This window comes from Brienomyrus brachyistius, chromosome 2, assembly GCF_023856365.1.
Source record: "Brienomyrus brachyistius isolate T26 chromosome 2, BBRACH_0.4, whole genome shotgun sequence".
NCBI lineage: Eukaryota > Metazoa > Chordata > Actinopteri > Osteoglossiformes > Mormyridae > Brienomyrus > Brienomyrus brachyistius.
Window position 1 is genome coordinate 17,402,865 of NC_064534.1, and position 27,368 is coordinate 17,430,232.

General features: G+C 46.1%; 2 protein-coding genes across 13 annotated transcripts in view; one reads left to right on the forward strand and one right to left on the reverse strand.

Moving 5' to 3' along the window:
* cfap77 (cilia and flagella associated protein 77) lies at window positions 1–25,751 on the reverse strand. 8 transcript variants are annotated; one of them, XM_048980446.1, is made up of 8 exons: window positions 25,606–25,732; window positions 21,208–21,269; window positions 20,533–20,662; window positions 8,603–8,702; window positions 7,400–7,631; window positions 4,850–4,952; window positions 4,388–4,489; window positions 1–925 (listed from the first exon to the last, which is right to left on the reverse strand). In XM_048980446.1, the coding sequence occupies exons 3-8, from the start codon at window positions 20,593–20,595 to the stop codon at window positions 803–805; spliced, it is 723 nt and encodes a 240-aa protein (XP_048836403.1). In that variant the 5' UTR covers window positions 20,596–20,662; window positions 21,208–21,269; window positions 25,606–25,732; the 3' UTR covers window positions 1–802. The 8 variants fall into 8 exon arrangements, with proteins under 8 accessions (XP_048836403.1, XP_048836384.1, XP_048836393.1 ...); XM_048980427.1 differs by having other exon boundaries at window positions 25,591–25,715; XM_048980436.1 differs by lacking the exon at window positions 25,606–25,732 and adding an exon at window positions 21,803–25,040.
* Window positions 25,153–27,368, forward strand: part of LOC125711443 (stomatin-like) — an 18,454-nt gene continuing 16,238 nt past the window's right edge. The window contains exons 1-2 of one of the 5 annotated variants that reach the window (XM_048980378.1): window positions 25,153–25,297; window positions 26,237–26,803. In XM_048980378.1, coding sequence (XP_048836335.1) covers window positions 26,260–26,803 — 544 coding nt within the window. In that variant the 5' untranslated portion in view covers window positions 25,153–25,297; window positions 26,237–26,259. The other 4 variants (XM_048980337.1, XM_048980361.1, XM_048980353.1 and 1 more) reach the window with 4 other exon arrangements.

Here is a 27,368-nt window from a genome sequence, read left to right on the forward strand (position 1 = left end):
TTCATCTTAATTTTACCAGTTTATTCTCATTTACATAGTATTAAGGTAGTATAAGCATATACGGATGATGTCTGTGTTATGACCGAACAGAGAGGAAAGCCAGGCAATGTCACAAAATAGTGAGAGAAAACTTTACTGTGTAGTAAGCGGTCTCCTGTTTCACGTATCATTTACACGGTTCGCAACATGTGAATTTTCGACAAGCCCTAACAACTGAAGGCAAGACTGGAGATGTGCACCTTGATCCCTGCTCCCACTGGGACCGGGTCTGATTGCGAGCTGCCACTGGGGGGATGCCGCACGGGTCGGGGGCAGAACGTGCTGCACACACTGCAGCGCCAGGCTGTGTGCTCTCCGTCGCTGCAGTACAGGCCCGTTGTAAACCGCTCCACTGCTCTTGCGGAAACTCCAGTACCAACAATCCATAAATGTCACTGTACGTAAATGTCACCGATTTTAAACTTTCCCAATTGGAAGCTGACTGGCTTAGTTGTTTATTTCTGTGTCTTTGTAAGCCTGATTTTATGCCAGTCAGCACTTAAAGTTGCACTCTTCACACGTGTGGACCTTGTCATTGCTTCTCCACATAACACTCACCAGCAAATACAGCTTAAATAAATCATCTTCAATTTATGGTTACGGGCTTTATCAAAGTTTCGTTACACCTACTGATACCCGCAGAATAATATGGCGAAAAACAAGATGAATGTGTACGTGTAGATTTTTATTCCTCGCCCCCCTCCCCCACATTCTCACTCCCCCCCATCTTTTCCTCCCCCCTGCTATCTTTGCCTAGCCTGGTCTAGTTCACGTTGTAGGTGCCCTGGCCCAGAAGCCCTCGTCGCGCCGCCGAGTCTGAGAAATGGGCATGAAAGGCCTTCTTCCGAGCTCCTGGATCACGGAAGGTGTCTAAGGCAGGTCCCACCTGCAGCGAAGAACGGACACAACAGAAGTGTTTCAGGTAAGCCTGCTAGAAGGTATCCACTTATCACAGAAAGATGAGAAAAGCACATCTAACTGCCCTGATGCATCATTAGGCATGGTGTATTATGAGTAAGGCATTCTGTTAATGCTTTGCCCACTGCACGGCCAGCTGTGGTCTCCCTTCTCAGGCCTGAAGGTACACTTTTGGAACAGGCAGCTAGTTTGGAGAACCGGACTTGATTCCTGTTTTGACATATTTTTTAAGTGGGCCGGCATGTTCCCATAAAGAGCATTCAACATCAGTCTGATAGACACATGAGCTCCTTCCGCACAGGTTACAGATGCAGGCGAGATGAGATGGTCCTGCAGGCGCGTGTCAGCTCTCAGGTGGGCCCTGGGGCCTGGAGGAAGTGAGCTCCTTTAACCATACAGATCCAACCCATCCCGGAGCCTCATTAACACCGGCGCGGCGACAGCAAACACCGCGCACCGTTATGCATTCACATGCACTATAAATAGCATGAAGGCAATAGTCGTGAGCAGCAGAAAAAGCAGAATGCATCCTTGTACATTAAAAAGGAGGGAGATTAACAAAAACAAAAAAGCCCAGGATTACTTGGCACATGTCAGTCACGTGTTGTCAGAGAAGGACAGGTCCGGAAGCTTCCGTGTGCAGACAGGACTCTGGGATTTCTGAGTGAATACTGTCAAAGGTAGAACTGCCAAGAATCATGTGCGCCACCAATTCATTCTCACTCAAGTTTTTATTCTCCTTCAGGCATTTTGATTTGATACGATGTCTGGGAATCTATCTTGACACAAAATCATAAAATGTGTTTTGTCACAAAACTAACTTATAAATATATATAAAAGTTTTAGCCCACAGAAATCTCTGTCAGCCACTCACTCCTCGACGTGAGCTGGGTGTCTTTTCTCCCCTAACATTTAACACGTAGCAAAGTGCTCTTAGGAGGATTCAAAGAGCAGGAAACCGCTTAGAATGGTTCACGCCACCCCAGAAAACCGAAAGAAAAGGCGCAGTAGATTCTTGGCTTTTTATTTATTTATTAAGTAGTTTGTTAAATATATATTTTCTTTTGTAATAAGCACGTTGTCTTTGGAAGAATTTTGGCATCTCAATATCTTTTTGAAATAGAGAAGAAAAACATACGTTTCAACAAAGGGGAAAAAAACAGGGAGATTAAAAAAAAATATGACTACACAAACAAACAATGATGAGAGAAATGAAAGAGGCCCACTCCGAAGGAGTCAGGGATGCAAATGTCTAACCTACAGCCATCAGATATGGTACTTGACAGAAAATAATGAGAATTGCTAAATCTTTTATAAGGTTAACATTCGCCTTTCACAGTCAGCTGTCATACAAGAAAGAATTTAGCACATGCATGCAGCCAAAATAAACCTTCATCATCTCATTAAAGTTGACAGGCTTGGACGGCAGGCCTTGACGGCAGTGTGCCATCCCGTTTTGTGTTGGTAATTTGCAGAGGAGAGACATACAGGAAAAAAGGAGAGATGGGGGAAAATGGAGCAGGAAAAAATGTGAGGGGAAGACAGCAACACGCAGTGTGTGTGTGTGTGTGTGTGTGTGTGTGTGTGTGTGTGTGTGTGAGTGAGAGAGAGAGAGAGAGAGAGGGAGACATTGGAGGGGGGCACTTGAGGGAGGAGGAAAGATCGTTAGCGCACCAGGAGTCTGATTCTCCCCTAATTGGAAGCGTTGGGCATTGTCAATGGAGGATTTTCGGCAGCTCACTGTCAGGTAGAGCCGTCAGGATGATAGCCCACTTGTCAGCGCAAAAGACCAATAAAAACAAACCGCTTTTGATTTAATTGGAGGCTTGTGCGAGCCATGGGGTGGAAGGGGAGAAAGAGAGAGGGAGAGAGAATAAGACAGTGATCGTTCAGAGAGACAGAGGGACTGGGACGGAAATCATCACTCCGATGGAGCCCATTCACCAGCATCTCCATCACCTCCTGCCCTCACATCCCTCTGTATGTCTGTATGGATGCAGCAGTCAGTGAGTCACAGTGCAGGGGCTTTTGGCCCTCAGGAGGTTAAGCCTCCTGATTAGAGTTTCAGAGGCAGCGCGTGAGCTTGCTTAGCACCAGGAGAAACCCGAATGGGAGCTACAGAGAGAGATCCTGGGTGCGTTAGGCTAATGATGCTGTCTAACTCAAGACTGACTCGCTGAACGCCTCAGTCCCGGCTTCCTCACCACCGCTGAGGCATCTCCAAGGACAGATATTTAACTGGGCCCCACATAAGGTTTTGGCTCAGAGGAAGGAAGATGGGTGACCGGGGATGGCATGAAGAACGGCATGCTGGGTGAAGGCGGGACCTCGGGCGAGGGATGCGGAGGACGGTGGTATAGAAGCCCCTCCCCAAATGAGTATGAGCCCCATGTCCCTGGACCCCTCCAAGTGCCCCTCTCTGGGTTAAGCTGCTTGCCGCCGCACGAGAGCCACTCAAGCACGGAACCGTATCGATCGCTCAGCGGGAAGGAAACTTTTAATTTGTATGCTCCGCTTTACGGGGCCCCAGCGTTAAGGTGCCCATGGGCCAGACCAACACAGCCAGCTAACAATGTGGGCCGTGCATGATAAGGGACAGGAACCTCCCCCCCCAGGTGTACTTAAAACATCCATGGCTGGAAATGCTCAAGCAGGGAGACGTGGTGCTAGCCGATGTCACAAGCAGAATCAGAAATGGATAATGGACAAGCAGAAGCCAGGGAAGGTCGCGGGGAGCCGGGAGGACGGGGAGAGGCCTGCTTGACGGGGAGAGGCCTGCTTGACGGGGAGAGGCCTGCTTGACACATTCCTGGCCAGGCTAGCGGGGTTCTTTAGAAACGATGGGGGTAGGTCAGCTAAGACCTCCTCCAGCTGCTACAGGGAGACCCACACAAGCTGTCAGACTGCGCTGGAGCGACCCCCCCCCCCCACACACACACAGCCCCCCCCCCACCCAAACTCTAAGGGGCCATTATGGTGGGGGAAAAACATGACAGTAATAAATCAGCTCTCAGACTTAAGAGGGATGTAAGGTATGATCTTCCACTGCCTGGGAAGGCATTCTGTCGCTCCTAAAAGGAGCCATCCTTAATGGCGTCATTATCTTGATCGAAATAATACCTCCAACATGGCTTCTTTGATGAATGCTATTTCATTCAGCCAATATCATCCATCCATCTGTCACCCTATCTGTCTGACTCTGTCACCCTGTCTGTCTGTCTGCCTGTCTGTCTGTCTCTGTCACCCTGTCTATCCGTTTGTCTCTGTCGCCCAGTCTGTTTGTTTGTCTATCTGTCTCTGTCACCTTGTCTGTCTGTCCGTCTGTCTATCTGTGTCTGCCTGTCTATCTTTGTCATCCTGTCTGCCTGCCAGTCTCTGTCACCCTGTCTGTCTGCCTGCCTGTCTATCTGTCTGTCTGGCCTTTTCTTACCTTCTGGAAGCGGGGCAGTTTCCACAAGGCCGCCGGCTCCTCCAGGGGCTGACACTTCCTGAGCAGGGTCGTGCATGTCTCTGGGATATGGCCCAGCTGTCTCTGTGGAAACAACCAGACCGCCACACCAAGCATGATGGGCAGGCGGGCCATAACCATCCCGCCTCAGCCGGCCAGTCTTTCACCTCGGCTTACACATTCACACTCTTAAAACAGCTGAAGGTGGCTGGCGATAGCATGCGATAATACAAAGGCTACCGTCCATCATTCCCAAGATGTGCCCAGTCATGCTCTCTGTTGCCCCTCATTCTCAGGGTTGATTAAGTCCCCTGTCAGCTCACTTAAGATTAGACCGTCTGTATTAAATAAATATAATAATACCAAAAATAACAAGCATAATAATAGCAAAAACACTAACTGAGTCACATGCTTCTCAGTCTATGCCTCCTTTGATCCTCTCACCTTCTTCCGACGTTCTAGAAGGTTCCTGTCCTTAGCCTGCTGATCCTCCAGCCAGATTTGAGCGTACCTGTGCCCCAAGAGCTCCGAGATGGGGGTGGAGGGGCTGGGAAGGAGCAGAGGGACCTGGGTTACTGGCACTGGCCCTGACTCTGGGCTCTGGATGCAGGCCGCATGCAGGCGGGGCTGGGAGGAGCCCGCTCGCTGCCCGCTCGCTAATCGGCGCGGTACACGGGAAAGATGTGGGCCTGGGACGTCTCAATTATCACCTGCCTCGTCACTTGCGTGTTGGGGATGTGAGCCCGTGACCCCCCCTCCAAGCCCCCACCTACGGTGACTTTTATTGCTTCATTAGTACACTCCACATGCCTGAGCACACGCCCCACCCGGCAGCCAGCAAACCCTAATGAGATCGGACAGCGCTGATGTGGAGGGGCGGGGGGGGGGGGGGGATGCCCGTCCCCATCCCGGACTGCAGAGCTACAGGAGCCAGGCCACTGGTCCTGGCCCGTCCACTCACCGGCACCCCCTTCAGCTGGCCCCTTCGGAGGACTGGGGAACGCGATAGAGGGTAAAACAGAGTCAAGCAGCAGCCGCCTCTGCACCTCGCTCCGCTCCCAGCTTACGTACTGCTGTATTTATATGTGAATATATGTATTTATGTGGCTAAGCACCTTGATGTAAGTAAACATGGAAAGGGCACTGAGCGCAGGATCCAACGCGGGAGACGGGGAAGACCAGCGCATCCCTGCCGGACTCAGATCCAATCAGTCTGTGCATTTTACTACACGTGCGCAGTGACATTATATTACCGTCACAAACAGTTTGTGTCTGTGTGCTTGCACATGAAACACGTGAACACGCGTGTGGGCGCTGGCGGGCCCGAGCGCGTGCCTGTGTGTCTCCGTGCCGGCGGCGTGTGGGGGGTGGGGGGCGCACTGAGAGCTACACCCCAGCACAAGCTCATTAGGGCTGACCTTGGCATGGTGAGCTGGCGTTTGATGGATAGGGTGCAGGGCCAAACAAGCCCCCAGGGAGCCATGATCTTATCTTATATTGTACACTCACCTCCCCTCTCCTGACCCTGTACCTGCACTCTCACACAGCCGCACTCTGCACGCGTCACCGACAGGATAAATCTATGCCTGACAGGGGGGGGGGGCGGGACGAAGGGAGCGGTAAGAGAAAAACACACAGGTGCAGAAGGAGAGCAATGGCACACAGGGGCGTTATTGGCGAAGTAATTCAGCTCCGTTTTGAACAGTGTCAATGGCTGCAAAGGATGGGATGGGGGGGTGATGGGAAGGGAAGGAAGGAGGGGGGGAGGGTGACGTGTCCTGGGGGACACAGGGACATGGCTGTGGTGAAGACCGGCGCTCCTGTGCCACCTCCGTGGACGTGGAGAAGGTGGTATTAAACAGGCTTTGGTCACTTCTCTGCTACTGGGTTACTTATGCCTCCCCCACCCTTTCCCATAACCATAACCCCCCCCCAGCCAGCCACCCCCAGGAAAAGTCAATGTGAGGGACACACTCTCTGGGTAGGATGGAGCACTGTGTTCTGCCACCAGATAGAAACGCACGCCCCCACCATGCCTCACCTTGAATGGCGATGTTTGGCTGCATTTACAGGTGTTTCATGAGAACGCAGGTGCCCATATTTTAGGTATAATAAAAGTAAGCCTGGGCGTGTGCTGTGAGCTCCTGCTTCTATGCACGATCTGCTGGTTCTCACTGTCATGGCTCCAAGAGGCCTGGTTAATGGACAAGAGTGTCTTCTATGGTGCCGTGAGTCTTCACCTCGCCTGCTTTATAATCAGCTTAGGCGCCTGCTATGAGCACGGCGATCTAGCAGCGCCTCACGTTCTGCTACACTAAACGCTGACACTCATTCTGCTAAGTGCTAATGGTACTTTCTAAAACATTAGCAGTAAACGGCCATTCTCTCTGCTTCTCTGCCTCCCGCGTAAGCTAATAGCGCACCCCCTGGTGAGTCAAACTGAATAAGTGGGGCCATTTATTCGTGCCTCTGAAGTTGTGATATTGTTTCAATAAAGGCTCCCGTCTTTATACCTAAAAATAACATCTCCCCTGTCGTCGAACTGAAAGAGACCACTCCGGAGACCGACATGCGAAAGCCTATGGCAAGTGTCTGTATGGGAACTGTGAGTATTGCATGTGTATTAACAGGCAGATAGCGCCGATTTCAAGTCATGTGACCTTTAAGGGTCGGTCACAAAGGGAATAACTTTGAGTTGAGTTGAGCATGGGGGGGGGGGCTGAGGTCTCTTCCCACTTAAGGGGGTCCAGGGGGTTGTATTGGCCAGTTTTGATTATTGGAGGGGTGGTTACAATAATTTACACCCATAGTTGGTCAATATAACTTGGGTACACACGAATCACATAATTGTGCCTATTTTAATACTTATAGTTAACGTTTTGACTATTGACATGAATGAAGCGTTATTTCTTTACAGGTTGTTTCGTGCTGTGGGAGCAAGCTTCGGTAGGTGCAGGGGGACGGGGATGTGGTGGGGTTCGGGGGGCTGCTCACCGCGTGGCGACGCCAAAGGTCATGTCCAGGGGAAGCCGCGAGGGGGCTGACATACGGGAACCTCCCTTGGACGGGGCGAGACGGATGTCATGCGTGGCGCGGTACTGGTGATGCTCTTTGGCTGTCACCAAGCCAGACTTGACCCCCTCCCGATTCAGGGCCACGAAATCCTTCTCCACTCTTCTACGGCAGACAGTGCTGGGAGGAGAGGGCAGGTGCCAGTGGGAGATGGCTGCGGCAGAGAGGAGGGTGGACACACACGGGATGGTTAACTGACAGCAATGTGCGCGGACAACAGGACACCCGCATCCACTCCATCAGTGACGTGTCTACTGTCACTGCACACAACCCAGTGACAGAACTCTGTAACGTGACACAACACGCCATCATTCAAATGACAAAATCGCTTGGTGAGGGGCTTAAATAATTTTGTGGTTTGAAGAAAAATCTGGCCACTGCAAGATTCACGTCTGCATCTGCAAGTTTTTATCAGCTGTAGAACAATGACATCTCTGGAAAGGTTCGACACAGTTTTTTTTCTTCTCTCCTTCTCCCCTCGATTTCCATCCCTTTGACAACATGGAGGTCTACTCTCCCGGGCTCATTAATACTGCCGCCGCTCGTAGCATTTGTCATTCTTGTCACAATTATTGAAGTCCAACCTTTTTTAAAAAAGCAAGAATGGATCCTGAGTTGTTTCTTTTCGTCTCTCAAGTAAGTAGTGACAGATCTGAGGGGGGCTTAACTTGAGGAAGCAGGGTGTTTAAACAGTTAGAGGGGCTCACAACTGACAGTTCATCCTACTCTAGAAACATTCCCACTGGGTCTGGTTGGCACAGCCACACGAGCTCACGGGGGTTCGGGGGAAAGCTTGACATTTTCAATGTTTGTCGGTTGTTAGAGGTGCATAATTAAAACAGCGGAGAGAGGAGCTGAGCGAAAAGGCCCAGCAGCCAAATGCGGTTCATCTGAGTCTAGCAGCCGCAGGCAAGGGGCAGCTGCCTGAGGGAAATAACAGGAAGTGACACGGCGGTTTAAAATGAAGCACGGGAGTCATCCCTATCACTCCACCATTACGCACGCTTAAATTATGTTTCTAATGAGGCTCACGGAGGAGAGTACAGGAAGGGCCCCCGGCTTTGATTACCGGCCGGTCTGACTCCTCAGCCGAGCGGCGTAATTAACGGAGAATATGACTCTCACCTTCAGCGACGCCGCCGTCGTGGGTGACAGGCATGGACCCATACACGAAGTCAGGGCCTGGCAGCGACAGACCTTTCGACGTCGTCTTCCCTAAAGCTGGCTGCAGAAGCGGAAAACAAACAGTGATCAGGCGCTCAATGACTTACTAGCGTCTTATATACAGGACTCGTTCCAAGTGGCGAAACACGAAAGGACATTTATATAACTGCAGTTAATGCAACGTTAAGGCAACAGGCTCCAGTATCTAGCTATGCTGTGTCAAATTAGATTTCCATCATGAGTCATCGCCGCAAAAATTACTGATGGGGACCTGGTAGGGATTAAATGCTGCCTTTCTAATTCCTAGCCATCTTCCTCTCCACGCGCTCCTGGGGGATGGTCCAGAGACCCAGACTAGGTGCTGCTTCCCTCTGTCCCCGTATCAAACCTCGATTCTAGCTGGATGTTCTGGAAGGGGGGCGGGGGGGGGGGGGGGGAGTCACCACAGCAATGGTGGAAAGTGAAAATCAAAAGAGAGCGAGGATGACACACGAGGACTGGGAATGTGAGCTACGCAGCATTACCTGAATACTAAAGAATGCACCTTTGATCTGGAATCCCGTTTAATGAGTGACGGAACACGGAGGAGCACAGCCTGGATGTCAGTCGCGAGGCTCTGCGCTCACGCCTGCCACCAGCTCTCTTCATGTCGTCTTGTACGATCCATAGATAAAGATGAAACGGGGGAAGGATGATTGCCTGTTTTGTCAGAAGGCATGCTTTTGTGTTCTTTATTTATGTGGTGTAAGCAGTTGTACCATTAAAGAACCAGGACTTCAGGTCTTCAAGCATGATTCTCTGTTTTTTTTTTTTTGTTTAGTTTTTTTTGCAATTGATACATTGGATTCCAGAATGTCAGAATTACATCACAGGACAGAGCGAAATGGAGCTTGTCTGCACAGCTGCTCTGGTGCCACTCAGCTATATGACCCCTGCATTGTGCCGTGGGGCCTGGAGACCTTCAGAGTGCTGCAGTCCCAGGGAGATTCTCCCAGAACTCAGCAAGAGTCCAAGTCGCCATAGTACCTCCAGGATGGGAAACTGGTGGCCAAGAACTGCTCATCACCGTCTCAGCCCTAACTCACGATCCTGGTAAACATGCTTGTGAAAGCACAATCATTCCGTACATATTTTTCCATCCCTAACTCCTGTTGTTATTTCAACCTGGACTCCTGCTTCTGCGACATCTAGGGGATGGCTAAAAAAATGTGGTGACCACTACCAAAACATTCTTCTTCTTCTGCCATTTTTGTGTTGTTTTGGTTTCAGAAAGGGGGCTGAAAAGAAGAGGAAAAGCAGAGGGAGAAAAGCAAATGCTCATCATACAAAAAGGAGATTATGTAAACCAAAAGGTCCATTATGCTCTCATTTACTGATGACCTGTTTCTTTATTGTGCTTTAATTAACCAGCCAGAGACCCCCTCAAAAAAGGGAGGCCCACCAGGAGAATAGAGCTGTTTTTGGGGGAGTCCCTGGATGGGGGAGTCCCTGGATGGGTCAGCCGGAGCAGATTGTTCACACAGTCACAAAGCGTGCGAAAATGAGGGGGCATAATCATCCCTTGCATCATGATCTCCCCGTCTCTCTCTTTCCTTTTCTCCCACCTCTCTTTCATTTCTTCTGAGCTTTCATACCATTCTGGTCTTGTGTGCTTTTCGGATTTTCGGAGTTGCTGAGATTAGCCGATCTGACCCCAGGGTTCATCTCTCTGTTACATCACTTCCCCTGTTCTCTCCCACACACAGACGCAGACTGACACCCTTGCACTAGGTCCTCATTTAAGCAATAATAATAACACAATTTTATTTATTTATTTTTGGTTCTGAACTGCTGGCACTCGTTAATGATGCTAATACGTTTACCATTCATCCCTGACCTCTGATTGGTCTTCCTTCACCAGGGTCATACTTTAAAATCTTCGGGGAGGTGCATGAAAATCATCATCGGCCGGGGCCTCTGCCTTGCAGCTGACGCGGTGTCAGATGGCTCAGGGGTTCACCCCTCCTACTCCCTCAGTGGCATTTACCCTTTCTCATTTGCATCGGTACACCGTGGCTGCGCAGCTCATAAACTTGCAGGGCCGGTCGGAGACGAGTCCGTGTGTTAAATCATGTCAGCCTCCCGCGCAGGCCCCCGACACGGCCACATTCCCGAAAAAAACGTCTAGAAGAATCTTGAGTTTGTGATCCAAAAAGCAGGCGCTCACACCAGATCAGACTGAGAGAGCAAAGCGTTCAGGCCCAACCTCGGTGTTCCGCATTAAAATACTGAGACCCGGTCGTGGTCTGGTATCATGGCACCCGTTGCAACGTGTCGTCTAAGAAGCATGCCCGTTTCAGGAGAGGATTTCCAGTGTAGAAAACCTTTGACACCCACCAGTCTGCAACCCCATCTCAGCACAAATTTATACTCTCCCCGAAGAGAAGGAGAGTAATCCTTTCCTTCAGATAGAATGCTGAGCCAAGATAACTGGCTCCTTCCACACGGCTAACGGAGGCTCACCGTGCCATCATTTTACAGAAACTTAAGGATAAGCGCATCGCTGAAGAGTAATTAGAAGATAATAGGAAGTAATGCTACCCGATCTGTCTCGATTAATTATCTGCTGGCTCCACCAGCACTGCGCCATCTGGTGCCTGATCTGGGGACAGCAGGTCCACCATCATTTCAAAAATATGGGGCTTAAACCTAATCTTGCCTTCCTGCCCATTCGCAGACCCAACATGGAGATTGTTTGTGTGCCTGTGTTTGTACGTGCATCTGTGTGCGGTGTTGTTTTAAGGATGATGTGACTTTACACAACCCTCTGCAGCACTCCAGTCCGTGTTCACATGTAGCTTCAAAAACAATAAATAAATGGGCTAAAGAACGGCAGGGTGCTGGTCTTTTCTTGGTTCAGAGACACTTGTCTGTCTGAAGCAAATAAGCCAGCCGACTTTCTCGCGGCGCCCTGCGAGTTCGGCGACGTCAGCCACGGGGCGGACGCTGTACGTGGCCATCGCCAGCCATCGATGAGCTCGTCTGCCCAGAGTGCGGTCGGCCAGTGCAGTGCGCTCAAGGTCCCAGTCACACATACTGGTAGCATTCTTTGGTGCTCCTCTGCCTATCCACATAAACTACCAGATGTTCTAATCAGTAAAATCCCCCAAAAACTACCCAAGTAACTGCATTTGTTGTTCTTCAAAGGAAAGAACACCTGCATTTCAGCCCCCCCGGGAAGAGATCGATATAAATAAAGACATTTACCATACTTCCAAACGATCATCAAAGTATAAAATGAAAGAGTGTAACTGCAGGATAGTGTGAGCTTATTTAGACGTCGACACGTGGTTTATTCATAAGGATTAGAGCAATGTGCTGATAAGGGAAAAAACAACCGGCTCCTTGCTTATTTATCACTGCTGTCCTATTACTTTCAGGCACTCCGGTTATGGTCGCAGCTCACCATGACTCCCATCTCCTCCGCCATGCCGTCAAAAAATATTCCACATCTCAATCAACCAATGAAATATAATTTGCTCCATTGCCCGAGCACATTTTTTAAAAAGTGTTATGGACCCCTTGTGACCAAGTCAGTTATGGTACCCTTATACCCCTGCTCATCAGCACTCCACACCCCTCCACTCACCCACCCCACAGACCCCCCCCCCCCCCCCCCTTTGTCTAATTCGCTCTCCCCGCTCAACCTGGCTGTTTATTGAGATGCTAACTCTCTTTATGAGAGCCTAATCCTGGAGCATTGGGGATAATTTATGAAGCATTTACATTAAGAAGGCCAGCTAATTGGGAGCATGTGTCTGGGTAAGCCTCTGCGACGCTGGCGCACTGCAGATGAGCCGTCGGCACTCACTTCCTCTCCTGCAGAAGGAAGCAGCCGACACGCAGACATGCAAGAGCGTGATTAACGGCCCCTTTCCCTTAGCAAAGCATCTCGGCCAAATGAAAGCTTTGGAGTGAGACGTCATAAGTCACCAAAAAAGTAAGCTGGCCATTTGTTATACTCTGTTGTTGTGTGAGGAGACTAAAGCGAATGAGTGTGTGTGTGTGTGTTGGGGGGGGGGGGGGGCATATAGGGTATCGGTGGGATGGTGATGGCAGGCAGGTTTGAACAAATCCTGGCTTCACTCTCAATGCTGGGATTTTTGATCGTACTTCAGAGACGCGGCCCCAGAACAGGCTTGCGGGAACGACGCATCATTGTCGGGTGACAGACCTGATCATTCTTGGTTAAAAAGTACAAGAGGAACCTTTCTGAAAAAAAAACGTGCTGCGTTTTTTCGTTAAAAAACAGTCAACTGAATTTCACCTTGATTTTATTAAAAACTTCCAACTTCACTTTAAAGTTGATCGGATTATAGTGGAACATTTGCTTACTACAGGGAGGGTGAAGCTAATTTGTTTGTAAACACCAGATTAGACTCAAGTTCAAAAAAAAAAAAAAAACAAACAAAAAAAAAACAAAAATCCACACTGCTGTCAGAGAATCAATAAATCATAAGTAGCTGGCCAGTGTTTTCCTCACCATGACTGATTTGCTTAGTATGCTCGCCGCATATCTCACATATACCGTGGAAATGCATGAATCCAGTTACTGTCCCTTCACTGCGCCTTGTCCTGACTGCTGAGCGCTCAGCTCCACACCACGCACGGCACCTCATTTACATGATTATTCTATGGTTATATATTGGGCTTTGTCTGGCAGTGCTTGTACCTGGACTGGTCCCAGCTGGTTCTCATCAATAACAAGTCTGGACGTTCCTGCGCTGACAGGAGAAGATAAAGGAGCTTGTTACTGTCGTAGCAGGGCGCTGTGTGGGTGCAGACGGGTCTGTGGGAGAACTCAGCGCCGCACGGCTGCGTGAAACCGAGCAGGAGGCCCGAGACAGACACGAGCCCAATATAGCCAAGTCCATGTAAACCTTTAGCTTTTGCGTTAAGTTTACCGTGCTGCTACCAGAATTGATGGCGAATATAATGGTATGGGTAAATCCAGCACCACACGGTTTACAGTGCTTTGCCATCAGTGATGACCAGCACTAGCTATGCCTTTTAGCATTAAATGTTAGCATAAAACGCTCAGCCGATACGCGCGATATGTAGCATTAGTATGTTTACGCGTGTGCGCCCGCGTTGCTCATTCCATGTCGCTTTGTGCTCGGGGGTGAAGAGGCCCTTGTGTCCCTGCCAGGCCGACACTGGACGTGAGGAAGTGCCTGTTAATGAGGCTGAGTGGAGGGAGGGGCCCCATTGTGACAGCACACGGCCACAGCGGCGGCCCCCGAATCTGCTCCCCTGATCTCTCGTTTAGGAGCCAGGAGGGAATAAAGGCATGAAAATAGGATTTATTTGGCATGCCTCATCAAAAGGGAATTAAGAGAGTTTGGGTAAGGGGAGAGGCGGCGAGCACTGGGGGCGGCTTCACTCAGGCTAAAGGTACCGCTGGCAAAATCACCGTCACACTCAGATATAACTAAACAGCACGCTATATATTCCTGCTCTTTTATATTCCTGCACGTTTTCCATAGCTAGGAGCTCTCCATTAATTGATATTGCACATTATCCATAACCCTGACAACTAGTGCATTAGCAGCCGAACCCAAAGTTACATATTAAAAATGGTTTTATTACAAATAAAGAAAATGGGTAAAAATCTGCATTGGTCAGATCCAAAGGACCAGGGTTCCTGCTGGGTTCCACGTGCTCTGAATGCACTAGTTTCTCCTTCCTGTCTTCTAGCCTCCGCTCCACACAACAAGTGTAATAAACACAGTCATGTTAACCAAAACAAACAGCTTTTCAAGATGTTGCAAGGTCTCTCCCCCCCCCCCCCCCCCCCCCAGCTGCCACCTCGTAGCAGCAACAAAGACTAACTGGGTGACGAGTGAACGGTTTCCCACCAGAGGAGCGACTGCCATGTTATTAACATCATGCCCTTCTTGGTAACGATCAGCTCTCTCTCTGACTGGAGCGACACTCTCCAAAGTGATTGTGCTCCGTCTCATCCAGAGCCTAAAGGGAACGTTTAAATAAAAGAGTAAATGTTAACTCCCCCCCCCCTTCAAACACGCACATACACCTTAGACTCCATGTCACAGCCTCTGTCCTCGCCGTCCAGATTTCAGCACCTTGCCTCCCCGGTGTGTGACCCCATGACCGCCACACTCGAGGTGATGACTCGCGCTGCTCGGAATCACCTGTCAATCAACGCAATCTCAGAAGCAGTATTATCATTACGATGTGTATTCTGTCAATGTTTGCCATACTCTCACAGCCCCTACGTGAGTCCCTGGGCAAATAATCCATAACTGCAGATAATCAGCTAACTTAGCAGCCAATTAGGACAGGCCTTGTCGGACTGCTCTGTGAAGTGTAATCATTTCCATAGCACATTCTTCCTAGCACAGATAGCACTATTAGTCGTATGTGAAGCTGCAGCACATGCAAACTCCTTTGTGCTGCTGTCACTCTTCTCATCCACTCACTGCCACCCAGAGATGCACTGTCCTCTTGGCCGTGACCCAGGCAGGCTACGGTCCTGCACCCTCTGTCACCAGGTCACACCCTAGTCACACGCCCCCGCTCCACCTCATGCACATTTCCTAGCCACCAGCGCTACTTCCTGGCTAGTCCATCTCTCTTCTCTTCCATATCCCCCCTTATCACACCTCCCAACCCCCCCCCCCCCCCCTGCCACGATTACAGCTAATCGATCAATGTAGTGCCGGGGGGGGGCTCGCTATATTAGCAGGGGAGGGAAGGACAATGCTGGAGTGCGGAAAAAGCCCCCGATGATGGAAGACTCCATGGTCCCACAGAGGCTGTTTGTGCTGTGAAACACTGAAGAGAGCCAGCCTGCCCCGGCCGCCCTCCTTACTCTTCCTCCACCTGTTTACGCTGCTTTCTGTTCCCTGTTGGCTCACGGCTGAGTTTTGCTCTTGTTCTTGGTCTACAGCTCAGATTTTTGCTGCTGTTTCCCTGGCAAACCAAGCAATAAGAGGAGGCAAATTTCTATAATAGAGGTTCCCAACCATGGGGTGTAAATTATTGGGGGGGGGGGGGGGTTGTAACGCCCCAATAAACAAAACCAACCAATACAACCCCAAGGACCCCCTTAAATGGGTGGAGACCTCAACGCCCTTGTCCCCAACCCCTGGTCCATGATCAGTTTTGTATGGCTTTTGCAGAGAAGTTGGGTCGATTCAAAATATTAACCAGATCTTTTCATTTTGTAATGACCGCTCACAGTTGCACATTCTGTTCACATTTGAAAAAAAAGATACAGTTGTACTTATCACATTGCTGATCGATCCTCTGCCCCCCAGCCCATTTTACTAATCAATGAAATGTTGAAATGTTAGTGTGACGTAAATCAGTTGGCGAAATCGAAAGGTTGGGAACCCCAAGTCTAGAAGGATGGCACTATGTGCCCTTTCAGTGCCCTTCACAGTAGGGGCAATCTCTCCCTCCCTGGTGCGCCATACACACCGTGGCTGCTTCTCCTCCGGGTATCCCACCCAAAGTTCGCCCGCGGTGTCAATCACGGCAAATAAAGTGGAAGCGCAGCACGCTAGTTCTCCGCATGGCGGCCAGACGCTGCCGCACGTCCCACGCTAAGCCCCTCGTTCCACCGCATTCTGGAAGCCCAGACGGGACAGGTTTCCGTTCCCCCACGGGGGAGCTGGTGTCCCGAAACAGGTTGAGCGTGTCCGATGCCTGACGTGGTACGGACAAGCATCTGGGGCGTGGGTCAAAGGGTAACGGAAACCCCAGCACACAGCGACGGCGGCGGGGAAAAGAGCCAGAGAGCGAGAGAAAAGGAGATGGATGAAAAGAGAGTCTCACGGGTGACTATGCCATTGTGGCAGAGCAAGACAAGCAGAGCCAGCAAAAGCACAAACAATATAAGGAAGGAATAATGATTTATCCTACAGCTGTATGGCTGTGAATGTGCTCTTTATTATCATGGTGATTTAAATACAGTAATCTCATTTTCTGCATCAGTCTAAGGGGCATGCAAAATAACCCGGAAAAAAAGAAGGCAGAGCAAGGCGGGGGGGCACATTTCGCTGTTTTCTTTTTCTGTCAAAGCACAAGGAGGACTTACTGTGGGGGGGGCTTGTCTCTCAGCGGGGGGGGGGGGGGGCAGAGGGAAATATAGAATTAAATCCAGTGACAAAAAGGGGAGCGGGAAAAATAAATAAAGTGACAATCTGGCTCATTCGCCTCTTCTTCCGGTCCACTGGAAAAGTTGATGAAGTTTAAATGAAGCAGAATTAGGAGACAAAGAGCGCAGTGAGCGTCAGGCGTGTCGACATGGCCCCTGCGTGCCGGCCGAGTGGCCCTATAGCATGTGGGGGGGGGGGTGTAGGGGGATGCTGTGTAGTGCTGAAAGAGGAGAGGGAGGGGGAGCGGGGGGGTGTAGGGGGATGAGGCACCCTAAATGTGATAATCTCCAATCACATCTAACATCAATTCTGACAAGGCTCCTGTTAATGAGCCCAGCCGATGAAGCGTGCCGCCGGTCCCTCTCTGTTGTTGTTCTATGATTTAATCCCTCTCACTTCAGCTGGTTTGAGCAGGGGATCGAGGGGTGGAGAAAGCCCATTAACTAGGCGTCCATGCTCTCGCCTATCTAAATGCTAACGACGTTAGGGGAGAGGGCAGCTAGAGATCAGGCGGGCGGCGGGGGGGGGGGACGTTACACGATGAGAATGGCATGCTTATTTGGTGCAGAAGCTTATTTGAGAATAGCGATCCCTTTGAGCAGGTGGAGGTAGGGGAAGGTGTTTCAGTCTGTGCCAGAGAAGCTGGTCGCTCATCCAAGAGGGAAGGAGGCAGGCTTTAGTGATGCCAAGTGAACAGGGGCACAGACTCTGCTCACCGCTCAGACACTCCTCGTAATTGTGCTAGCTTATTTCACACACCTTCCCAAAGGCCAGGCACAATAATCATTTCTGTAATTCCACGATGAAAACAGCTTGTGTCCCAGACCAGGATAAGCAGATGGATTGATGGATGGATGAATGGATGGATGGATGGAAGGAAGGAAACAGCAAAAGATTGCAGTGCTGCCTGTTCATTTTTCTTTTTCATACTATTTTTCTTCAAGCAAGTTTTTTAGGAAAAATTAGCCATGCAGGAATTTGATTCTTCCTGTCAGGGGTAAATGAATTTAGGGATTAGTATGATGTACTGTAATTATTCATTAGTATGAATTATAATAATGTAAAAAAATGAAACTATTTCAGCTAAATAAGTGTATTGTAGCATGATATTATGCATTTTATATACAGCTATACCAATTTCTAGCAAATTATTTTTATCTGTTTTTTCATGCACGCTTCTGCGCACATTATTCCTACTCAGTATTTCAGAGTAAGAGATGCTTGGATTTCTCTTGCTGATAAGCTAGGCGTATGCCATAACCTTTTAGGCTACGGAAAACGCACAATGATATCACTGCTGTCCCTGTGGAACCATTTCCTTTTTCTTTTCAAAAAGCCTTTCATTATATGTTGACTGAGAAAGCAGCAGTAGGTGAGATGTGAGCCAGTGATTTATCTGAGCAGTGTGATATTCGGATGTGTTACCAAAAAAAAATCGTTCTTGCAAGCACCTCACTATCCTCCCCCCATTCAGCATTTATCAAATGCAGATCGGACTTGATAGCAGTTGGCCATCTAGCATGGTGTATTTCACTGCACACTGCAGGTTTGTAGGTGCAGTTTTGTCGCCACTGTGCAATACCGATAATGTAATTCAAAACCCCTGGAAGATACAGGTCACATTTACTGGGATAAGATGGGAATATTCACAATACCAGGGCCAATAAGGGTATGAATAGAACCATCTATTCAAATCACCATCACCACCAAGAGTAACAAAAACAGTAACATTTTCATTAACATTAACACACGCAGACATTACCTGGATCACTCTGGTGATCATTGCATCACACATCATTTTGCATCGGTTCTAAAATATTAGGGGTTTGTTTGATCCTTTATCAAAATAACACGAAATACACCCTAAAGTACTCATCCAAAACACATACCGCTGATGTGGTTTTAGCTACCTCAGGAAAGGCTTTGCCATTCTAAAAAAAACCTAGAATGAGCCTCCCTCAACCCCCTAAGCGTCCAGGAAGCGTGTCTGATCAGAGGCAATGGATAAGAGGTGAGGAGACACCACACGATGAGGAACAGGTGCAGAAAGCAGCGAAGGCGGTCTCCCGCAAGCGCTCTCGCAGAGACAGGCATCTCTTCGTTATATATGGGCAGGACGCGGCGCGCCGCCTGATGGTGGTTACCATCCTCTGTCTACCGGGTATTTTTAGCCCCATTGATCATTAAACACAGCATTTTCTGGGTCAAACAGTGATACTCGACACCTCAGAGCTAGACACAGGCCCTGAGCCCCATCTTCATTTGCATGGTGGCCATCTGCCATTTCGCAATATGTTTCGCTCCAGACTGATGGTATCGGGAATGCAATATGTTTGTATGTGTCAGCCAGTATCAAACCTAATGGACATCAAGCTATACAGCCAGCACTAACCATTTAGGGTAACACAGAATGAAGGAATGCATAGCAATTGTTTTATGGTTCCATGCAACATCTCGGCATTTTAAACTGCACCTAAGCATTCGTTCATGTTTAGTGTTTTCCTGTCAGCCTTGTTGTTCTTAGAGTGTTGCACAGAATGATACTATATTACATTACAATAAAGTGTATAGCTGAGTACAGTGTTAAAACTCTTTTCCTGTTTACATAGCAATACTGCCCTCTAGTGTTGGACAACCAGCTAATGATCAATTAAAGAGGCATAACAGATATTTTGCCTACCTAACTACATTGCTAACGTTTATTGCTAAGGTCACACGTTACAATATTATATTACAAATTACGACTTAAGTATTGAGTATAAGATACTTTAAAATATCTTATAACATTTGTTATTACTTGTTTATACGCAGGCGTACGCCCCACTATTTGATGCCTCAAAACGCGTATAATTTTCCTATTTTAAAAAAATCGTGTTAGCTTATTTGCATGCTAAGGCAGCAAAGTTAAATAGCCTACTGTGTCCGTGTAAAAATACAATAAAATAAAAAAAAAACAAGTGATCATGTATACTCACAAATTTATCAAGCATTATTAACATTTCAAAACCCAAAGCTTATAAGATAGTGATAAGATAGTGATGAAGGTAGTAAGTTATATAATATTTACCTTTCAAAAATGTCATATGTAGCTAAATATAGGGGTGGTAACATCAAAAGGCGCAGGTAATATATGCTTTAATTTAGTGATCAAAGCTGGTTATTTAGTTAAACTAAATGCTGAAGACAAATTCGCACAGTGGTCTCTGAAAGTATAATACGCGTTGTTTGGTTGTTTCCTAGGAACAAGATTTGATGTTTTCGCCATTAGGTGCCATTGCTAATTAAAAACTACGTGCTTGTAAAAGTTAAGATTGAAATGCACGTGACTCATTTCAAAAGCGATTAAGTTACAGTTATCAGACCTGAATTTATTTCCTCCAAACCATGTAGCATCATAATTGTTTTCCTTGCAGCTGCTGAAACTCTTTTTTTGTTGGCGCACGCACAATGGAGCAATACACTAATAAATTAAAATAGACATAAACAAGAGAACAAAATACATTTCCGCGACTTTCTCGTTGTCACCCCATTCAATGCTAATTAATAAAGAAAAAGCACACATTTTTCTATGGAGAGAAAGAATATAAAATGGCTTTTTTCGCGCATGAAAAGGTGATATTATCCCTATCTGGTTAGTGCTGGCCAAGCGGTGCACTTGTCCCAGCTTGATGCTTTGTCAATGTACTGTGACTAATCCAAGAGTAACTCCATATCCCTGCTCCTTACCCTAATTAAAAGCGGATTAGCCCGCATGGAGTCCCTGACCACTCCGACTTGAGTAGCCTCCATTCCCCTTGGTTTCCAGGATAATCAGGCCTCAAGGAATGGTAGGGAAGATCATATGCTGGCCTTAAGCCTAAAAAATAGTGCAAGAGTGAACAGAAATAAGAGTCACTGCCCTTGACTGCGGCTCGATGTGAGAAAGTGAGGTCTGGTGATGTTTAATGAACTTTTCACTGCAACTTTACAACATTCTGTATCCAACAGTTATGAAACCATCTTCAGAGATGTAAGAATATCATACCGTTTTTATTATTCTGTGAAAGGCTTACATTGTTCAACACAATTAATTATCGCACTAATTAACATTGTACAGTTATTGTAAAACATGACCAGGTAGGCTATAAGATATAAATTTAGGTAGGTACTGACGTTTTTTATTATTATTCTGTATTGAGAATTACAGCAAATATGTCTTGTTCAATAAATACACAAAACAGGTAGCCTAACTTCTGACAAGTATCCTGCATACACACAACACAAGTTACTGATTTAATTCATTAATACAGTTTGACACATTTTCTAAAGAACCTCAAAAGACAATGTAAAATATTTGTAGTTCCGTCGTAGGTTAGCTTTATTCGGTAACATTAATTTTTAAAGACATTCGAAACACCTCACCTTAGTTTGAAGTTTCAGTTTTCCGATGGCAGCGCCAAGGATGCCGATCTGGAGCCGACAGTCTAATTTGAAAGTGCTGTAGTTACTTTTTGTGGATGGATATTTTCTCATTAAAACAAAAAGTTTTGTTCTTCCTAAGTTCATCATACACAGTTGGTTTGTCTGTAGAAATGTATAGCATCAAAACAGAAAATACATGCATGGTACCCCCCCCCCCACGCATTTTTCTGGTATGTTCCGTTGTTATAGCATTGAGACACTTCATGGGACCAATAAAGAAACAATAACTTTCAAGCTTAATGCTTCCGTTTCGTTTGATCGCTACGTTTCTAACATAACGAGAAATGTTAGCCTATATTTGTTATATATCATGCATAAAATATTTCATTAATCTTGTACGAGTACGTTTAATTTTTCAAGATTTTACTCATGAAAATTAGTACAAGTTACTGAAACACGCTTAGAAATTACATTTAAATAATTTATTTTAAATTAATTGTATTGTACATTAACCAACATGAAAACAATTTAATAAAAAATAACTTGGGTACTTACATTAACTCAATGCAATCCTTAAAAGCAAATTTTAACAAACCTAGGATTGGTGTGGTCGCCAATATTGATATCAGTCAGACGTGATTCTTTAATAACATCCTTTGTACTCTTCGTATTAGCAGGTAAATATTTTATAGCTTTTTAAGTAAAACCGCAACGGCAATTTTATGTAATAATTTAACAAATCACACCGTTCTTTCAAGTTCGTCTTTTAGTTGTTGTTGTTGTGCGCTACCATGGCAACAGACAACTTCCGGATGATGTTTGCGTTGCGTCGGGTTTCTGCGGCTTCCTTATAGAAACTATATGTAAGCTAGAGGGGAATCTGTTATTATCGCTGACAATAGTGAATTAAACGCACATTAACCACAGGTGTGCCTTAACAATTAACACAATTAACAAAGATTAAACCTAAATGGGTCTATTTAAAGGAACGTATTTAAAGGAAAAATAGGTGAAACATACACGTTTAAGAATTTAAAATCGGAATAAAACTGTAACACCGTACAATGGAACTGCGTGTCACGAAGTTAATCTAATAAAATAGTTTTATCCTAGTGAGTAAAGCGGTGTAGCTATTAGATTAACTGACTTTTCTAAATTGCCTATGGTGTATGGTAGTATGTTTCTGCGTGTATGTCAAAGATAGGGAACCTGATCCATGGAGGCCCTTTGTGGGTGCTGGTTTTTGGCATGGCCTCTCAATCAGCCAAAAACAGTGGGTCCCCAGGACTGGAGTTGAGACCCACTGCTTTATTATTGGCTGATTGAGAGGTCATCCCAAAAACCCGCACCCTCACTGGCCTTCCAGGGAACAGATTCCCCACCCCTGGTATATGTACTGCCATCCTATGGTATTTGGAACCAGTGCTGAATTTCCTGGTGTAAGTTTCCGGCTCACCGCCGCTGTACTTTAGATGGACGAGTAGATTTACTCAAGCAGAAATTGCTTCTAGCCTAATAAAGAACATACATTCTATTTTAATTATCATGAAGCCATTGCTTAGCTGAATGCAACACTCATGTCGCCGAATTGTGACAGAAATTCAGACTTGGCCTCAATTATTAGTAATTGCATAAGTTTCTTACTATGATTCATACTTGATGAATGATCAATAATTTGCTTGGTTTAGTAGTAAACGTGCATAGCAGCCCTAAAAAAGTCATGTGAAGTCGCATACACAAATTGCATATCTCACGTCATGTGTAAAACATGCAAATTGACCTATTACACTTCATTTATAAAGCTTACAATACAAAAATAATTCAGTTATGTACTTTAACACATGAGCTGATTCATATAAGGGTAAAATTACTTGCATTGAACAAGAAGCTCTGACAGATTTCAATACAAGTAACCCTAGCCGGCTAACCGTTGCTCTGGATTCACCCCCATTCACACAGGCAGATTGGGGAAAACAGTAGGACAAGCCAATGTCTGGAAACCTATAAATATGAATATTGCACCTGGTCCAGTGGTTACACCTTATAAATACATAGAGAAGTTAAATGAAATACATAGTCTGCTGTGTATCAGTTAGAACCAGTGTAGCTTTTCTGAATATCTGTTAGCAGGGATTCCAGGCTCTGCTGAGAAACCACTGCAGGTGTTCCAAAATGCAGAAGTATTATAGCATTTAATCAGTCAAAATGCATTTATGTTACACCTCTCCTTGTTTCCCTGCAGTGGCTCCAGTGGTACTTGCATCCAGCTGCAGATGTTTGCCAGCAACAATAGAACAGCACCTACATTAAGTCACTCACCAGGGCCTGGTTTCCAATCCGCCTGCTACAATCAGCAGGTGATTGGTACATGGTAATTCTTCCACCATGTGGAAAAAAGTCTCATACTAAACTTGTTAAATATGCCATTTCTGGATGGCAGAACAAGCTACCAAAATCCAACTGATCTGGAGAGTCCCTCACTGCCCTCTATCGCTTTTGGGAACACCTCATCATCAAACTAACATCATCCCCTGCCGTAGACTCTTACTTATTCACTGTGCAGTTGCTTGCTTGGGACTTCCAGACACTTATCTGTGTATTAATATTCCACATAGACATCGATCCCCCATCCATCCACCTGTTTTCATGTCCTATAGTTTCTTAAAATAGGTATTATGTTGCATCCTAGTTTGGGGTAAAGGAAGCTCCTTTAAGGTTGCAGTTGGACTCTTGATAGCACACCCAGTTGACTTGGAAGCAGGATTGCCAACTCTCATGCAAGCTTTCAGACTCGCAGCCTCAGCCAAGAAATCTTATGGCAAACCTATATTATTCCATTATAAAGCTAAAACTAGCTACATCAAAAGCATAGAAGTAGTTTGCAAACCCTAAAGCCCATTTACAAGGTATAAACTGTCACATACGTGTAAATGTGTGTGCATGTGTGTGCAGACTTGTATCGAATTGAAAATGTCACGCGCTGTGGAAAGATGTTCTGACCTTTGCATTATCCTGACGGTGCTGTATTACTCTTACCGATGATCTTTACACCATTCCGTGATCTTTGAGAGTACAGTTTTAGTACTGCCCTGATCTGTACCTTTCTGAAATAGGTTTATAGCACTCTTTTAATAGTTATTCTTTTTGACCTTTGTGAATTATATAGAAATTATCAGTTTTATACTGTGTTAAACATAATCGCTTCAGTTTGTTTTTACAGAATCATAATGATTATGAAAGGGTCTTACATGATATCTCTTGGTTTTATCTGAAATTTCAGTAAGGTTGTAAGTCACTGAAAAATACGTAATTATGTTACGGGAATAACGCCTAAACGCCCACTCCACGCAAAGTACGTAAGACATTTTCGATGAGCTGTATGAACTGTACAGAGTACACAAGATGCGTTTGTTACTTACAGTTCTGTCACGCTCGAAGAAAGTTCGATTACAAGTCGAATCATGTGGAGGAACTCTAGCCAAACACATGTAAAATACAATAATAACATGATGTTGTAATAAGAGCAGAATTTGGGCTACAGCGGTGTTTTTAAATTCTTGTCCCGACTAACCACTAGATATACTGGTTTTTGTTCCAACCGAGTTCTTTAAGTAATTTTGATAGAAGAATTCATTTAACAAATTGTGCAATTAATATTCAGTTTTACCAGCTGCATTAACTAAATACTGCCCTTAATTTTTGTGTTCAACTTCACACTGTGTTAAATTATCAGGAAGAAATACTAAATCACTTTAATTTGCATTATTTATTAATAGTGGAGTCAATAAAACAGCGTTCGTTTTAATGAAGTTTAGTTCAATTCCATTCAAGCTTATAACAACTGTTCAGTTCCACATCGTGAGTAACACCATACTTGTAATTACATTTGAAATCACCCTCATTAATGATGAACGCAGCTTGACCGAAGACCACACTAGAACGCCTTGGGCAGCTGTGACCAGTACCAAACAAGCACTGGTATTTGGCAGTCTGGGTGTAATTACCGCCATATTGGTATCTTCCGATTAACGTGATCTCCCGCTTTCATGATTTCTACAACTTCCGGTTGTCTATGCGATTGCAGTGGCCGGTAAGTTATTCAGTTAAGTTTAACTCGTGTATTTTTCAGATTAATTAATAGTACGTCGTGTATCGACACAACAGCTTTTAATAAAGGGGCATTCATTGGCTTGAATAAGGTTAGGTTACAAAACGGAGTTGCTGTTTTATTTCGCGGCGTTATCTTTCCAGACAGCTCGATGAGGTAGCTAGCTAAATAGCTACGTGTTTTGCTAGTGAGGTAGCGTTACACATGGTTAGCTAAGCAGGTCGGAGTTAAAGCGTTTTAGATATCTTTACGATATGTAAACTTTTTAATCATACCAGGATTATACGTACGAAGTCCAGATTATTACTCCACTTCGTGGATGTAACACCACAAATGCTATCGAAGCTAGTGGAGATTGTTCGCATGTCGTTCGGCTAGATATTTTATACATAGAATACTGTGTGGTGTCGTTCGCCCTTGATTTTAGCCACATGGTTGCGCATTGGCTATCTGCAGCGAACTAGCGCAGACCAATCCTAAAGCCTATTGGATCTCGCCGTTTAGCCTATTTCGTGGCCTGTACATAGCAAAAAAATGGCCGGTTCCTGACAGCTGGCTAAATCTAATAGACTGCAGACTTTAAAATAAATTAGATAGTTATTGCACGGAAAAATCCTTTTCCGATGTGGAAGAATCTGTCTCCGAAGTAAAAAATCCTTCTCTGTGCGGTTAAATATAACTATATAGACCCAATGTATACTGAAATATACTTTTGAAACTTTTCAGTTGTATACTTTTTTTTGGTAAAATTTGTTGAAAAGTTTTCCAGACTATGCTTGTAGCAATAAAAACCTGAATGACTGACTTAAATCTAAACCCTAGTTTTGGCTTTATTTACAGATGTTATATGGAAGTATATTAATGACTTCGTTAGATCTTGATCTGATGTCTCCCCCCCCCCCCCCCCCCAAATTGCGTTAGGTACTGCAGAGTAAGCAGAGAACATGCTGGAGAATGAAGCAAACCTGCAGGAATATCAAAACAGGAGGAAGAAGAAAAAGAAGATGATGGTATCCGGGAGTGAGAGTGATGGATATCTTATGGAGATATCCTCAACATCAAGCCTGTCACTGGAGCAGCTACATGAGAGTTTGGCTGCCAGCTCAGAAATGCAGTCAGGGGAGGAGAAACGCAGAAAAAAGAAGCACAAGAGGAAAATGGAAGGTGGCATTGCTGAGGAGTCTGTGTCTGAATCTATAACGGTAGGACAAGGAGAAGGAAGGAAAAGGAAAAGGCGGCGGCGGCGGCAACAGCAGGGAAACGAGGAGGAGGATGGTGCCCCCGTGGTTTCAGAGACAGAGGGGGCACTGGTGGAGGAAATGGAAAAAAAGAAGAAGAAGAAGAAAGGGAGTGAGGTGAGTGACGCTGAAGAAAATGCTTTAGAGGTGCCTGACAGGGAGACTGTAATTGCAGAAGAAAGAGTGAGAGACAAAGAAACGAAGAAAAGACGGAAAGATTCCAAAATGGAGCAAGACAACAATATAATGGGTGCAGAAGAAAGAGTGAGAGAGAAAAAGAAGAAAAGACGGAAAGATTCCGAAATGGAGCAAGACAACAATATAATGGGTGCAGAAGAAAGAGTGAGAGAGAAAAAGAAGAAAAAGAAAAAGCACTGCGAGAGGGAGGAAAACAGCGATGGGGAAAGTTCCAGTATGATGCTGTCAGATGATCTAGAGGAGCAAGGGATGCAATATAAGCTTAACAGTAAAACACAGAAACTGACCACTGCTGATGCTGTAGAGAAGGACTTGAAAAGTGTAGATGATGATCTTGAGGGTGAGGAGAAGAATATGTCCACCTGGTGAGTGTGGTGATTTATTAACTTAGCCAGTGTGCTGGGAAAGACATGTACATGTTGCAGTTAGCGTGACTGGGGGACCTCAGTTGAGTTGCACAGTTATTCCTGACCCATTAGGCATGTTGGGTTTTGCAACAGTAGGATTTCATTGGTTTTAACAGCTCAGTGTCATTCAGTTGTAAATCGACAGGCTGAAAAGTGATCTGTAGTCCTGTTTGACTGCCCATACTCATTTTTGATCGGATAAAACCATAT